Genomic DNA, 16,421 nt, shown 5'->3' with positions numbered 1-16,421 from the left:
TATTTCATGAAATTCGAGAATATTCAATTCTGATTTTAAAAAGTTATCGAAATCTTTGAGCAATCAGTTATTAAGATTTTAAATAATGCTACAAAATTTGGTTGATTAAATTGGAATTTTAGATTATGCTTAAAAATTCGACAATATTCATTTAAGATTGTATAAAATCTATTAAAATATGATGATATTTAATTTTTGATGGATTTTCTCCAACTTGATAAGATGATGGATTTTATGAATAGTTTAATGATTTTAAGCTTTTTGAAATATTGTGAAAATCAGTGAGATTTTTATGATCATTATTAACAAAGTTATTTTATACACTAGGGAATTATGCCCGCGCTTCGCGTGCGGGTAAATTATTAAAATTTTCATTAAAATAAGGTGGGAAAATAAATTAAACAAATATTAACATTAGATTTTTAATATTTATTTAGCATATTATGTATATTTACAGGTACTGCATCATCAAAAAATTAATTATTTGGGATATATGGTATTCGATCACCGTTAAAAATTGAGATTTATGCTAACAAAATATAGTGAAAGTGATATTTGTATATGAATTATACTTATTAATTTGTTAATTTTTATATATTACAGCATTTTTTTTAAAATTCTAAATTCCCGGTTATCAAATGTTAAGTTATATCTGCATAAAATTTTAAATTTAATTGTAACATAAGTGAGAATTTTATTTTAAGAATCTTGTTAAATATGATAGCTAAAATTCTATGTTGATTCTAACAGTTATATCTTAAAATTTAACAATATTATCTTATAATTCTTGATTTTCATATAATTGTTGATTTCTATAATTAAACTAAATTTCAAAGTAAGTAAAATTTTGGAATTCAACCACTCATATAACACGATTATATGAAAATTGAAATTTAATGCTAACAAAATATTGGTCGGAACAATCTTAATTTTCTTTTACCTTTTAATAAAAATGTAATATTAGATTTTGGTATTAAATAATATTTTTGATATAGTATTTTTATTTTTGATATAATTAGAAATAAAATAAAATATTTAAGGGAATAATATTAGTAATTGGATCGTAATTGTAAAATTTAATTGAAAAATTACAATTATGATTTTTATAATTCTTGATTATGTTGATTTTCCGGATTTAAGTTATATTTGCATATAATATTAAATTTAAATTTGAAAGTGAATAAAAAAAAACTAATACTTATATAATATTGAAAAACTAAAGATTTACGCTATCAAGACACAATTTATAATTCCAACAAAAAGAATAAGTTTCGATTCTCTTAAATGTCAAAAATCAATCTTGTAAAAAGAGGTCAAAAAAATTGTTCTATCATCTTACAAAATTATTGTTATTAGTATTGTTTAATATAAATTGGGAATTATGTCCGCGCTACACGTGCTAACACCCTCAATAATTTTGAAAAAAAAGTAGGAGATCATTAAATTTCTAATAAAAATATTGTATGATTATTTCTTAATAATTATTAAATATATATAGTGTATTATTAAATTTTAAATAATCATAATGTGAAATTGCAAAAAAAATATTGTATTAATTTTACTTAATATATTACTTATATTTAAATCTGCAGTGTGAAAATCAAAGCATAATTCTTAATTTCTGTGAAAATCAAAGCATAATTTTTAATTTTTGCAAAGGGCTTTCATCTTCAAATCTGCGGTTGCTTCTTTAATATATAAAAGATTCTGAGCATTGAAGGAAAATAGAAATCAATATACGACCATAAAATGAATGAATACAAATTTAATGCACAGTTGCACATAACTCTTCCGATTTGCTATAACCAGCACATGAGAGACTACATCTCCAGAAGCAGCATCATTGCCGGTCCAAAACCTGTCTTTAGCAACTTTCTCCAGTTTATCCATCTGCTTGAAGAATGAGAAGAAACTCGAAGTGAAGTTAGTAGTATTGCCATTAATAGATATGCTATATGCGGTTCACTATTAGACTGTCATTGATCTTGAATGACCATCCTTGTCATAAAAGTAGTAAAATGAATTCTGAGTAGTCCTACCAAACACATTTGCCTCATCTGTCCTGCAAGCTAAAATAGTCGATACAACATGTGTATCTGTGTACAAAAACTCATTGGTATGCTTACTATAGGTTAGTTGTCAAGATTTATGATGTCTAAAAGTTGACACATCAAAGCATGGAAAGAGAGGGATACACATCAAAGAATTAAATGTAGCAGCATCCTCAGTTACCTTGATTGTTGACTTCGGCGGCTTGACCCAAGCACTGGCTCCCTCCCCTGAACACAGATTAGGAAACATAGTTGATGAAATGATAACCTGGGCATTTCTCCAACTTCCAAGATACTGCATTGCTGACACTACAATAGCATCTAAGTGAGGATACTTTTAATCCCAAACCAGCTCATTTCGAGCTTTCCAAATCGCCCAACATAATGTAATAATATCCGCTTTTTGATAATTTGAATTGTGTTGGAACACTCATTCTAACCATGTTCCAAAATCAGTACCGTCATTAGAGCATCTCCAACCATCTAAAGCCATTGGCTAAAAAGTGAGTTGGCATACCTAAAATAAAAAAAATAGCCAACAGCTTCAAAATCTCAACTCCAACCATGCTCACCTGTTGTCTATAAATTTAGCCAACCTCTTATGGATGGCTAAATTTGTCGAACCTCTACAGGTCTGTAAGAAAATCTGCAGGAAGATTGTACATCATTTATTACCAAATTGAACTGATATATTCTATTTTAACAATTTAAAATATTAATAACATACTATTTTTAAATTATAGCCAACCAATATAGCCAGTACCATTGAAGCAAAATGTCTTACAGGTTCAGCAAATTTTACATAATGTCTTACAGGTCCAATTTAGCCAACAATTATAGCCAACGCCGTTGGAGATGCTCTTAACTTGATTTACTGGTAACAAACCCACCCAGCATTGCTTAGCTACAGGGCAAGTCACCAGCACGTGCATAGTTGTTTCCTCCTCTGTATTACAGAAAGGACATGTATTAAGAATTGGCACAAATTTTTGGACCAGTTGGCTTTTAGTTGGAAGACTATTAGAAAGAACCCTCCATATAAGATTGAGAACTTTTGGTGGAGCTTTAACCCGCCAGACCTTTCGCCAAAAACTAATATTATCACGACTTTGCCATAAATTTTTCTGAGCTTGTAAAAGCCGATAAGCACTGCGAACTGAGTACACCCCTGAGGTCTCCTTGCACCAGTATAAGCGATCCTCGGAACCCTGCTCGTGTACCTTTGTGTTTATTATACAATCTTGATCCCGAGCAACAAACATGTCTCTTATGAGCTCAATATTCCAAACTCGACTCCCATTGTAAAACAGAGAAGAGACCTTGAAATTCTCCAGGGGCATTGGTTCTGAAATAATATAAGGATTAGAGTCGTTCCCCAGCCAAGGTTGGCCATAAATTTTTATATTTTCCCCAGATCCAACTGACCATTTAAGGCCAGCGGAGAGAACTGACTTCGACTCCCAAACACTTCGCCAAATGAACAAATAGTATTATTAAAAATAGTATTAATTGGTGCAGGCCTGATGCTTGAATATTGAAAAGAACAGAAAACTCCTTTGTACATCTCCTGCTTATACTCCTTTATTACATCTCCTCCTTTGTATAGAGATTTTTATTCAACAGCTTGTATAGTAGAAGGAAGATTGAAAAGTTTGCTCATCAACCTCTAAATATGATGCAGACATTTATACAACACGAGATTGAGAAGAATTGTAAATTAGCCGAAGTCATACCTGACCCAACTGAAACATGTGCAGTTCCGCCTCAGAAGATAGTAAGGAAACATCCTGCTGCAGGCTCAGATCTGGGCCTGAAAGCTCAACCTCGACAGAGCAAAAGGAAACTTCGACGTACTGAACCACCAGTAGAAACCTCCTCAAATGTTCCGCCTCCTGCTTTTCACTCAGCGGCAAATGTTATCACCTGAGAGGAGACCTATATGCAGAAAATGATCATGCATTTTGTATTCAATTTGTAGAATACACTATATGGCTGACTTGGTTTCTGTTTGTCTTGTATAGTATTTGTTTGGTGTCAAGTGTCAAAGAATTACAATAAAATGCTGCACAACTTGGTATAGATCTCTGAGCTTTCTCAGTGTTCATACTGTTTGTCACTGCATATGTGCAGTAATGATTTATATGATGTCTTGTTGGGTGCATGAGGCCTAAATCTTCGTATCGTTTAACAATCTTGCAGGTGTCTTTGTTATAAAACTATTATTTGCTAACCTATCCTTATGTTGTATCATGACACTTAAAATAGATTAATCCTTCTGCTTGAGGCAACCCATCAGTAGTCAAGAAATCTACAGGTTCTACATTATCATCATGAATTTCATCATCGGTTTTCAAGGCCAAAACCCATAGCTAAATCAAAAATCTGTTTTCTGGTTATAGTTAGTTTATCAACGCCATCAATAATATCGGGTAAATTTAAGAAAACTGTACATTATATACTTGTTTATAAAGAAGATGGGAGGATCGTGTGGTCTGGAGATGAGAGAACAATACGTTAAGAAAGTTGGTTGTGAGGATTGGCACTGAGTAGCATCCAGTACACAGAAAACCTTGAGCATATTGTAAGCAAAATATTATCAGGACCTCTACGCTTGACACCTGATTCCAAATTTCAACATCAGTTATATTTCAACGCGGTGAGCAACAAATATAGAAATTTATATCCATGATATAAAGGTGGAAAATTAAAATGAAATCTAACACAGCTAAATTGCTATCGACCTGTGACGGTAGAATCCAACACAAAAGCCAGGATTTGCATTTTGATCAATATTGGACAACGGAGAACGCCTGATTGCTGCAAGAAAAGTGAAAGATCAACAATCACGTGCTCGAATAACACTTCAAAAATAACATTGGACACAATGCAGTGACTATAAAATTAAACCAAATATATAAAAAGCTTAGAGCAGCCCCTTTAATCTTTAAATGCTCAGAAGGTATGTCCAACTTACATTGATTTGATGCATTCTGGTCAACAGTTGATAGCAAGACACGACCTGTGGCTGCAATGGTAAAATGTTCAACGATGAAATGTGTGAAAGTAACAAAGAACAATCATCAACTCATCGTAACTTATAGGCAAACCATTAAAAAAGACCTGCCAGTACCTTTAAGAGCATAATCTGATTCACAGGTTTCTGCAACCAACGAATACCGACGACTGTTGGAAAGAGGAGAATGACTGTTGCCTACATCTAAAACAATTGTCCATTAGAAGACAAAACAACATATTTGCACTAACAAATACTCTCTCACTATGCAAACAATGAGAGGAGATGAGTATACAACACAAAAAGAAACAGTGTGTATCAGCACTATAATTAGATCAAAACAATACAGAGTATGCAGCATCCAACTAAATATGTACATTTGACAGAAATTCCGACATACATTGATTGGATTCATTATGATCAACAGTTGATAGAGGGACACGACTCGTGGCTGCGATAATAAAAAGCGAAGAATGATGCATACATTGTAAGACATCGATCACAAATCAGCAAGTCTACACAATGAGAGAGCGTGAATACCATTTTTTCCTGAGCTGATATTGTCAAACGCTGACGAAGTCCCGATGGTCCTGGATTTCTTAATGTTTTCAGCGCGTCTTTGCAGAAATAATAAATCCTGCCTGCAACATGGTGCCGGTGGTGAATAAAAAACACAAACACGTGGTGTTCCTACCTTAAACAAACACGGCATAAAGTACAATGCTCAATTGATGAATGTCAGGCAATGGTTACGCTAATACCAGCAAGTGAACCATCTGACTGATTTTCTTTATTTCTCTTACGACCTACACATCAAAGACAATACATGAGCCTCGCAATCACGGTGGTGGAAAGTACAGTCCCGGTAAATACTATTGCAAGATCAGGCCTCTTCTGTACAAATCTGAGCTTGACCAATTAATCATTGGCTGCTTCCATAGCCGATGAGACGCTTGCCAAAAATCACTTTACGAACCCACACAAGAACTCTTCCATAGCAAGCAAATAACTTCAGTTTGAATTTTGAAAAATAACATTCATAGTCTAATATGCATCCTTGATTACATGCACTTTCCACGATGGAAGATATGAATGCCGTAATTAGCAGACAACAGAATAAATCAGCAATCAATTTTCGTGAAGAAGGCAAGGTAAAATATATGAGTTGTTGGAGTCGGTTATGTAGCCGGTTATTTTTTTCTAAACGGGTCAGGTAGAATAGGTAATTTCGATTAGGAAGTGAGTAAAACATGGGTAACTCGTGGCTAAAAAGGCTAAATGGACATTGCGCTCGTTAAGAACATATAGATATAGAATGAGATGTGCGTGTGTGTAATTATAATATAGTTTCATTCCAAAAATTTTATTCCAAAAATGAAATATAAATGAAAGTTGTTTTGTTTTCATTTACATTCGGTTTGGAGAAATTGAGAAATCGAGCCTAGGAGAATTTCCAAGAGTGTTGACTATAATCGTTGGCTAAATTGAACCTTTAAAACTTTATATAAAATTTGCTCAACTTGTAAGATATTATACTTTAATGAGATTGGCGTTGGCTATAATTTAAAAATTATATGTTATTAATATTTTAAACCTACACATATTCAACAAATATAGTCCCCACGAGAGGTTGATTAAAATCATAGACAACAAGATATGTATGATCGGATTGTGAGTTTAATGGGAGGTTGATCAAATTTTTTATTTTTGGTATGTCTACCCACATTTTAGCAGGGTTTTTGATGGTCGGATATGCTCTGAAACAAAAATACTTAGAGCATCTCCAAGATCCTCTTCATTTAGAGTAATTCTAATGGACTCCTCAAACAAGCTCTTAACTCTAAATTTTAGGAGGATATGAAAAATTAAAGCTCCAATGGGCTCCTTTCCTCTCTCCCCTTTCTTTTAAAGAGCATCTAGGTGCTCCTAACATATTTTCATTGAATAAAATAATCGCTTCTTCTATTTCTATTCACTTCTCTCTAATTCTCTCTCCCACTTTTCTCTCAAATAATAATAAAATATGAGTTGAGAGCAAGTATAAAGAGTGTGGTTGGAGTTGCCACGATATTCAATGTATTAACTTACCAGGAGCCACATATTATACTATTTTTTAAAAGAGGATTTAGGAGCACCATTGGAGATGCTCTTAGACGGTACTCCTAAATCATTCCCTAAACAATAATATAAAATGTGGCTCCTAGTAAGTTAATACACCGGAAAACGTGAGAACTCCAATGCTACTCTTTATATTTGGCTCCTTATTCATATTTTATATTTATTTTATATAAATGAGAGGAAAAAGTTAACTAAAAGAGAGAGAAGATTGAAGGAAAAATAATATAATATTGAGTTAGGAGCTACCAGATGCTCTTTAAAAGAAAGGAGAGAGAGTAGGCTCCTAAATTTTTAAAGAGCATCTAGGAGCCCATTGGAGCACTAAATTTTGATTTGCTCCTAAATTTTAGACTTAGGAGCTTGTTTAGAGAGTCTTTTGGAGTTGCTCTTAGGCTTCTAACTTGAGATTTGAGGAAGTAAAAGAAAAATGTTGTTGTAAGAGACTCTTAGTGGCTCTTTAAATCACTAAGAGCCTCTTGTTTCTCTCTCCTCTCTCCTCAAAGTTAAGAGACACCACATTGCTCTTAACTTATTTTTTCACAATAAAAAAAATTATTCCCTCCAATTCACTTTCATCTTTCTCTCTCTTTTGTTACAGTGGAGCCCAATATATGAATAAAATATGAAATAGAGAAGAGATGTAGAGAGTATTGTTGTAGTTTATACTCTTAATTTTGTCCTAAATTGCTAAGAGCCACATTTTTTATATTATATTTTTCTGTAAGTAAATAAAGAACACATGTAAGAGCATCTCCAATACTAAACATGAAACTGTTAGCTAAAATATCATTAGCTAATTTTTTTTTGAGCCTGTAAGGATTTTTGCTCCGGTGGATATTAGCTAAAACCATTAGCTATATGCAAAATATTATTTTAAATGTTAACATATTAATATACAATAAAATGATTTATTTAGTTTTTATTCTATATTATTGAAAACAAAATAATATCTTTAATAAATAATGATTAATTATAATATTTAACATTTTTATATTATTATATTATATTTTTAAAAAATTTGATTGACAATAAAGTAACATTTTCACATAATATTACATAACAATATTATTTATAAAAAAACATGAATAATACATATATACTTGCAATAATAATAATAATAATAATAGTACCTTAAATATTTTAATTTAAATATTGTAAAAATGATTTAAGGTAGAATGTTATATGCTATAAATAAAAAAAATTAGAAGGGCAAGAATAAAAGTCAAAATGAAAGATTTTAAGTTAACTATCTATTGATAATTATCTTTTGAAAAAGGTTTTGAAAGAATTAAAAATATAAAGATAATTATTTTATTATTTAATATAAGTGAAAATAAAAAATATAATTAAAAAAAATATATACTAATTTTCTTTGTTAAAAATTCACAATTGACGTTAAATAACTATATAAGTTATTATATTAGTTTTATTATATTATTAATTTTTTATAAATATTTTTACACTTAACAATGCATAAAATTAAATTATAAAAATTAAAAGTTATACAAATACATATATATATATAATAGAATTATAATATTATAATACATATATAGAACAAAGTTCCATGTAATCCACATATTTACTGTAGTACCGTAGACCATGTATGTTCTGCAACTATGGAATGACATAAAAACATTGTAAAATGTGTTATTTTGCAAATCAAATTCTATAAACATCATTCTTTTGTTAAAAATTTTGACAATCCTAAACATTCTACAAATTAAATAGTGAAAAACACATTATTCTGCAAAACATGTTAAGTTTGCAGAACATATTTACATATTACAGAACATATGTGTTCTACTTGTCGAACATAAATGATTTTCAATATTTTTCATGAAATAGTGATATTTATAGAATGTATTTCACAAAATAACAAGTTTCATACATCTTGCAATGTGTTTATGTCATTCTATAATTGCAGAACATACGTGGTCTACGGTACTACAGTAAATATGTGGACTACATAGAACTTAACTCTACATATATAATATAATATAGACACCTAGGGGTTAAAGCAGAGAAAATTAAATTTTAAAAGAAAATGACGTGGATATGATATAGATGACAGACACTGATTCAACTGCCTTGGAGTTGTGTTTTTTTTAGGGTTTAGATATATAGACTGACACGTAGATTTTAAAGCTAACAGGTGACCTGCGTTGGAGATGCTCTAATACGCGTCCTCCCCGACGTCCTCCGACTTGACCGTTGCCACACCTGACGAACCTTGCCGCCTATCTCACAACCCTAACATAGCTCCTCCTCGTCATGCTGCTATCCTGCGCCTCCTCTCCTCCCTTAACATACGCACCCCGTCTCTTTATCCTGTCCCCCTCTCAATGTATCATGTATTTCCATCTCCCACAATACTAGGTTTCCGCACTTTCCTAATTCGTCCAAGGTAATACACTCAGACATAAAATCATATACACCATTTTTGTGCATATCTCGTTAACCGACGTCGTTTCAGTCTTGCAGTGGTCCAAAGCAGTTTAGGGTTCTCAAGAGCAATGGCGTCTTCTAAAGCTACCTCTAAACCTACTATTATTGCCAAAGTAATTAATTAATTAGTTTTATTTATTTGTTAATTAATTTTTTGATAATGACTTTGCAGATTGTGTTTTGTTTGAGTTAACTTTTGTGATATGCTGTTGGTTTGTAGAGTGATGATGAGTCTGAAGCTGGAAATGTTGAAAATGATTTTGAGAGTGATTCGGATAGTATAGATAGGTTGTCAGTTGTTCAATTGAGACAGAAGCTAAGGTTTGTGCTTGCTGTTCTGTTTGTAAGTGAGTTTTTGATGATTTGTGTGTTTTTAATGAGTTTTGTTAATTGCAGGAGTGTTGGTGTCCCGGTGAAAGGGCGTAAAACTGAGCTGGTGGATGCTTTGAGGGCTTATCTAAGCTCAAATCCTGGTGGTAATGTAATTTTAACGCGGAATATTGGTGTAATATTGTTGTTATTACTATATATGTGTAAAATATTAGAAGGTTGGGGTGGTGGACACTGATGATGACTTGGAGGTTTTATATGCTTTCATTTTGTGGTATGGAAACTTCTGTTAGTTGAGATGAAAATTCACTAATTGCAGACGACTGCAAAAACATGGAACCGAAATCAAATTCTTCGAAGGAAAATCTGAAAAGGAAGGTTGAAAGTTCGTCTGTTCAGATACAAGCCGAGAGCGTCAGTTCTACTGTTTCAAAGGTTGCTGTGGCGAAACGGACCAAGAAAGGTGTGAATAAGGCACCAGATGAGGAAACCATTGCGGAATCTAAAACCAAGCGAGTTGCTAAAGATAAAGTTACATCAATAAGATCTAACAAGGCAACAGGTTATTTTGTACTTGGAAATTTCTTTGTGTTTTTCTACCACCTTTGATGACAACTAAAATGTTTGTTAATTGTTTATTATGTCTTCAGTTAGTAAAGCTCTATGTGCAAAGGAAGACGTTCCAGCGGAAGTGGATGGAGAATCTAAGATGGTTGATCTTATAGAGAATCAATTTGAACCCTGGACTGTTCTTGCACACAAGAAGCCACAAAAAGGGTGGATACCTTACAATCCCCGGACCATGAGGAAGCCTCGTCTTACTGCTGATACAAAGCATGTTAAGTTGATGTCTTGGAATGTCAATGGCTTACGAGCTTTACTGAAATTAGAAGGCTTTTCTGCACTGCAACTTGCACAAAGGGAAGACTTTGATGTGTTGTGCTTGCAAGAAACTAAATTACAGGCATGTATCTCCTAATTCTGTAGTCTCGAACTAGATTATCTTAAACATGCATTCTGGGACTTAAGTGCTAAATTGCTAATAGGTTGTTGGTCAGGGTATCTTATCATCGAAGGGATAAGCTTGGCTCAGAACAGCATTGAAGTAATTACTGTATTACTGAGCTAAAGGATGACACAAATAGATGCTAATAACAATAATCTATGTATTGATCTAATTGAGGATAAACTAATAACTATAAGAGTGAGCGAGCGAGCACCTTATGAATATGATCATTTATTAGAAACCTTAAACTCCAATCCAACAGCTCCTCTTTGTAATGGGCATGACATGGAGAATAAATGATTCGATACTGTATCAATGCCTTTCAAGTCATTTTTTTTTATCAGTAGACAGTGTACACGTGGGTCATAATTGCTTGACCACTTGACAGCAGTCCTGATATTCGTACTAATATAAAAGGAGCTAGTCATTGCTAAATACGGAAAAGTACACATGAATTAAGATATGCATGTCACACGCTATGAGTTACTTAGTGAGTTGTGTTTGAACCAGTACAGATTTGACATTGCAGTTGCATTTATTCTATGTAGCATAAATGACAGTGATTGGGATTTTATTATCACATCCAGTGGCAACACAACCTATATTCTGCAGTTTGCAGTAATAGACAAAAAGTAATAAGAAATTTCCTTTCACAACAGGAGAAAGATGTCGAGGCAATCAAATGCTCTCTTCTTGAAGGATATAAAGATAGCTTTTGGACATGTAGCGTTTCCAAGCTTGGGTATTCTGGTACTGCAATTATCTCAAGGGTACGACATTTTATGAGAAGCTTGTGTTTAAGCTGTTATGATTACCTTGTTATGATTTACTTGTTATAATAGGTCATATCTAACTTTCTTTTCTATTGACTGGTTCAAAGGTAGTAGTGAAGCTTTTATATCTGTTTTTTAATTTTATGACCAGCGAAAACTGGAACTTTTTTGTGAATTCTGGACCTTAGGGAAGGAGAGTTTTACAACTGTTCATTGTTAGGCAGTAAATAGTAGATGGTAGAAGCACTTGAACACAGTAAACACACTTCAACCATATATGCGTGGCACTTAGGCATAAGAGCTGCTGATGGATCAGGTTATATTCACTTGGTGTGAGAAATAAAATTTAAAATGTATTCTTGACATTTATGAATACTCATCCTTTTATATATTTCATTTACAACTTTATGTAAAGTTTCTTTCTTTCCAGTTAGCAAATGAATGATCTTAGATCAATAGTTTCATGATAGTTATGTTGGCGGCTAGTCATCTTGTAGCCTTAATTGTGATTAATCTCTCTGAAGACATGTATGATGTATATGGTCACTATGATCATTGACCAAGAGTACTATGGAAGTTGTAATTAACTAAACAAAAAAGTTGACTGATTTTTTTGCATCGAGGAATAAGGACTACAGTCTAAACTTAATCATGATTGAGCAAGTTTGCATCTTAATAATTGCTTTACATATCTGATGTAAAATTTCAGTCAGAAGTTGTTTCTGAATATTTATATATGTTCATATGTGACTGTCTATTATGATGTTTCTGGCAGATAAAACCACTTTCAGTGAGATATGGCCTTGGCATATCAGATCATGATAGTGAAGGGCGTCTTGTGACAGTAGAGTTTGATTCTTTCTATTTGCTATGTAGTTATGTTCCAAATTCAGGTGATGGTCTAAAAAGACTGGTAAGTGGCATGGAAATATTAGTAAATCATTTACTTGGTTCATTCCTTGTTGTTTCATCATATTTGGAGCCAGATCTAATTTACCTTATGTTTAGTCATACTTTTTTTTACAAAAACTGATCTGCGCTAATAAACTTTTTTAATTCTAGTCATACAGAGTTACTGAGTGGGATACTTCTCTAAGCAATTACATGAAAGTAAGTCTTTTTTTTCTTTTTGCTATAGAATGTTTCACATTGCTGCATAGTTGCACATGCATCTTTCGCTTCTCTCTCACACCCATTGAAGATATGTTACACTTACATATAGTGTACATATGTATGACGGATAGCTAATTTGGTGAGTTACGGCCAATTAATCTTCTATCATGTGTTTAGTGACAGCTTACATATAATTTTTTTAAAATCCATTTTGTATTCTATTATGTGTTTTCCTCTTCTCTTGGTTCTTCCAGTTTGAAAATGACGTGCAGATGTAGGTTCAAAGGCCATATTGTGCAAAACCTAAAACTAATTTAGTAAACATAAATCTGGATTTTTATTCCTCTGTTCTTATCCTCCTGTTTTTTCTTTTTTACTATTCGTCTTCAAATTCTGTCTAAAATATGTGATTTAGAAGGAGGATTCAATATTGGCTTATATCTCATGTGCTTCTAAATTAGAAAATTGATTACTACTGTTATTCAATTGATTTGATGTTGTGTTGACGGCCTTCCTTGCCTTGTACAGGAGCTAGAGAAGATGAAGCCTGTTATTTTAACGGGAGATTTGAATTGTGCGCATGAAGAAATCGATATTTATAATCCTGCAGTAAGTTCAGCATATATAATACTGTTCATCTATATACGAAAAGGCAGCTATTACCTACTCTGGTGATAAGATGCATATCACCTAATCATGTTCATGCAAATCCTAGTGGCCTAGAAGGCCATATCTGATATTCAGAGCTTCAAATATTCACATCCAATAATTAATAAGTTCCAGACGAAAATCAGGGTTCTTTCCCGCGCACCAAATACTCATTGTAAAACTCAAGTGGTACGATGCATGTACTAAATCGATTACTGGCATTTAAAATATGAGAGATGCATGTGACCTCCAATCAATATTCTTCTTAATAAAAAGTTGATGCAATCTCTCAAATTTGTAATTCTTTTTAAAAAACATTGGTAAGATTTGTTTTTGTGTTTTCACGACTATTTTTGGTAACACCAGTGGTTGGCTAATAAACTTGTTAACCTATCATCTATTCTCATCTATTCTGCTATGCAGGGAAATAAGAGAAGTGCTGGTTTTACGATTGAAGAAAGGCAGTCATTCGAGACAAACTACTTAAAAAATGGCTTCGTTGACACGTTTAGGAATCAGCATCCTGGTGTTGTTGGCTATACTTACTGGAATTACAGGCATAATGCACGCAAGACAAATAAAGGTATTGTTTAATAGTATTTTATTCTAGTCAATTTCTTCACAAACCCACACATTGGTTGTTAAAATGATAATTTACCTGCAAACTGCATTTCTGTAACAATACCTGAGCAGCGACTTTTTGAAATAGGAAAGACGCAAGTATTGGACCAAATCCTGTTGATTATTTAAACATGTATTCTGCCCTGTCAATTTGGCTTTTACGTTATAATAACTTTATGTGAATTGATTATGTTAAATTTATCTTTGTTGTTAGTAGATAACCTTATATTTCTGAGTTGATTGCCAAGCTGCACTTAGTATGTCATGAACTTTGCTGAAATTAAAATCGGTCAATGGTTCTTTGAAACATGACCGATGGTTATATCAGTCTAGGCTCATTTGAAAAATGAAGCAACATCTTTATGTAACAACCCTATACAGGATGAGATGTTAAGTAACATTACTTGCTTATTACTCCCTAGTATAGCAGAACCGTGAACCATCAGTCTAGGCTCGTGTGAAAAATGAAGCAACGTCTTTATGTATCAACCCTATACAGGATGAGATGTTAAGTAACATTACTTGCTCATCACTCCCTAGTATAGCAGAAATGTGTACTAAACTTCGCTGCACTTTGAGTGTTCCCTGATTAAACCCTTTCTGTTTACTATTCTTTATTAATTCTTGTATTGTGAAACAGGATGGCGCTTGGATTACTTCCTTGTTTCAGAGTCCATCTCCGACAAGGTTTATGACTCGTATATTCTCCCAGATGTTGGTGGTAGTGATCATTGTCCTATTGGCCTCATTCTTACGCTCTAGGTTAGGTAGAACTATTAACTTCTTGGCTCATACGTTGGTATAATGCCTCTTAAAAAAGGAGGAATATTATATTATATCTGCAGCCTGTCATCATATGACATTTTTGTGTAAATATCTGCCGAACTGAATTTTTATGTTAAATCTGGCATAACTGGACTTGAATATGCATATATGCATCACCTATATGTGTTTCAGAAGACTCTAAGCATTGGACAGAGTACTGCTATGATGAGCAATTTCTCCTTTAAAGCTATGTTAAGTAAAGTTTCGGGATATTCTCAGTACTACCACCGGACTATTGACTGTTGTCAACAATGTCCCTGCATTTTTCCCTTTTACATGTGGAACCCATATAACCTTCTGTTGGCTATACTATACTACACTGATGAAAAGTATAATGTGAAAAAACTAAACTACAAGACAACACGAAGGATTAAGGATGCAAGCAAAATGCAAAATGTCAAAAATGGATTGTAACAAAGATTCTGAAGGTTAAGAAAAAGTATACACACAACAAACGCAAGGATTTGATATTGAGTCCACTTGTGGTAGAATTGATACCGTTTGTTATCAAATTAATTTTTTTTAAATTTGAAAATGTAGTGGTAAATATTTATGTTCGATGATTCCAAATTCTTGAATTCTGGTTCTTGTTTATCCTCCAAGTTTATTAATCTGTTAGAATATATTTTTAATTAACTTTCTTATTACTTTATCTAGCCATCTAGGTTCAAATAATGTATTTATAATTTTTAATATTGTATTTGTAATTTTCGAATTCTACATAATGTAAATATTTATATTGAATTTTTATAAGGTGATTAATAAAAAACAAATACAATTATTCAAAAAAAAAAAAACAAATACAGCAATGAACGATTCAAGTCAATAATAGTACACAACAATAAAAAAATATATCTACTTTCTACTTATATATATAATAGCCCAACACGTTCGTGACAAGCCTCCCTCCTGAGCAAATAAATTACTTACCTCCGAACCTGAGCCTAACTCCGAACCTAACCTCTTCTCATATATATAAAAAAGATGTTATTCATAAGACTCGAACTCAGGACCTCTCCGATACAAATACATCACTCAAACCACTTGAACTACACAAACAATTAGCTTGTTATTCAAAAGCATTAACCACATATTTTAAAACTTTTGTATTTATATTCGTTTCCGTATCTTATTTATTTGAGATAAGTTATTATTTCAGTCAAGTCTCGTATATTGTTTACATGATAGATTAATATCTATAAATTAATTATTTATGTAAATAAATTTAAAATTGAAAAAGAATATGAATAATCGGGTTCGAGTCATGATTCAGGTTTCTAAAAATAGATATAATTCATATTTGAATAAAAATGAACGAATTCAAATCTAACTTAATAGTTTAAACGAGCACCGATACAATATTATAGAAATTTTAAGTCATGAATGTGAGAAATAAGCACAAAAACTGAGATTTAAGCGAGCATCTTTGAAAGGAAAATTGATAGGCTTTCGAAATGGACTATGTCATATTAATT

General features: G+C 32.5%; 2 protein-coding genes across 6 annotated transcripts; one reads left to right on the top strand and one right to left on the bottom strand.

The window, feature by feature from the left end:
- Window positions 1-2,816: 2,816 nt before the first annotated feature.
- LOC135152607 (uncharacterized) lies at window positions 2,817-6,277 on the bottom strand. Of its 4 annotated transcripts, none has more exons than XR_010291932.1 (7): window positions 5,826-6,277; window positions 5,605-5,705; window positions 5,465-5,515; window positions 5,182-5,268; window positions 5,026-5,076; window positions 3,785-4,868; window positions 2,817-3,396 (listed from the first exon to the last, which is right to left on the bottom strand). XR_010291932.1 is itself a non-coding variant. In XM_064093026.1 (7 exons), the coding sequence occupies exons 1-6, from the start codon at window positions 5,774-5,776 to the stop codon at window positions 4,657-4,659; spliced, it is 450 nt and encodes a 149-aa protein (XP_063949096.1). In that variant the 5' UTR covers window positions 5,777-5,801; the 3' UTR covers window positions 2,817-3,396; window positions 3,785-4,656. The 4 variants fall into 4 exon arrangements, 3 of the variants coding, with proteins under 3 accessions (XP_063949096.1, XP_063949094.1, XP_063949095.1); XM_064093026.1 differs by lacking the exon at window positions 5,826-6,277 and having other exon boundaries at window positions 3,785-4,669; window positions 4,793-4,868; window positions 5,605-5,801; XM_064093024.1 differs by lacking the exon at window positions 5,826-6,277 and having other exon boundaries at window positions 5,605-5,801.
- A 3,049-nt stretch (window positions 6,278-9,326) lies between these two features.
- Window positions 9,327-15,080, top strand: LOC108224126 (DNA-(apurinic or apyrimidinic site) endonuclease, chloroplastic). Of its 2 annotated transcripts, none has more exons than XM_064094356.1 (12): window positions 9,327-9,589; window positions 9,659-9,743; window positions 9,851-9,951; window positions 10,027-10,106; window positions 10,280-10,522; window positions 10,611-10,924; window positions 11,626-11,736; window positions 12,515-12,652; window positions 12,802-12,849; window positions 13,381-13,461; window positions 13,924-14,083; window positions 14,762-15,080. In XM_064094356.1, exons 1-12 carry the CDS (start codon window positions 9,528-9,530, stop codon window positions 14,881-14,883), a joined length of 1,545 nt encoding a protein of 514 aa, XP_063950426.1. In that variant the 5' UTR covers window positions 9,327-9,527; the 3' UTR covers window positions 14,884-15,080. The 2 variants fall into 2 exon arrangements, with proteins under 2 accessions (XP_063950426.1, XP_063950427.1); XM_064094357.1 differs by having other exon boundaries at window positions 9,336-9,589; window positions 9,667-9,743.
- Window positions 15,081-16,421: the final 1,341 nt, after the last annotated feature.

The sequence above is a fragment of the Daucus carota genome, chromosome 5 (assembly GCF_001625215.2).
Source record: "Daucus carota subsp. sativus chromosome 5, DH1 v3.0, whole genome shotgun sequence".
Taxonomy (NCBI): Eukaryota; Viridiplantae; Streptophyta; class Magnoliopsida; order Apiales; family Apiaceae; genus Daucus; species Daucus carota.
Note: the sequence above shows the minus strand (reverse complement) of the source record. Positions and strands in the feature narration are given on the sequence as shown.

Excerpts from the sequence above, each read along its gene's own strand:
- LOC135152607 (XM_064093024.1), bottom strand. The coding sequence starts at position 5,776 with ATGCCGTGTTTGTTTAAGGTAGGAACACCACGTGTTTGTGTTTTTTAT. Across the intron at positions 5,269-5,464 it reads TCATAATGAATCCAATCAAT|ATGTAGGCAACAGTCATTCT; the intron begins GTATGTCGGAAT and ends CAATTGTTTTAG. Across the intron at positions 5,077-5,181 it reads ATCAGATTATGCTCTTAAAG|CCACAGGTCGTGTCTTGCTA; the intron begins GTACTGGCAGGT and ends TTACCATTGCAG.
- LOC108224126 (XM_064094356.1), top strand. The coding sequence starts at position 9,528 with ATGTATCATGTATTTCCATCTCCCACAATACTAGGTTTCCGCACTTTC. Across the intron at positions 10,925-11,625 it reads TGCAAGAAACTAAATTACAG|GAGAAAGATGTCGAGGCAAT; the intron begins GCATGTATCTCC and ends CTTTCACAACAG. Across the intron at positions 14,084-14,761 it reads TGCACGCAAGACAAATAAAG|GATGGCGCTTGGATTACTTC; the intron begins GTATTGTTTAAT and ends ATTGTGAAACAG.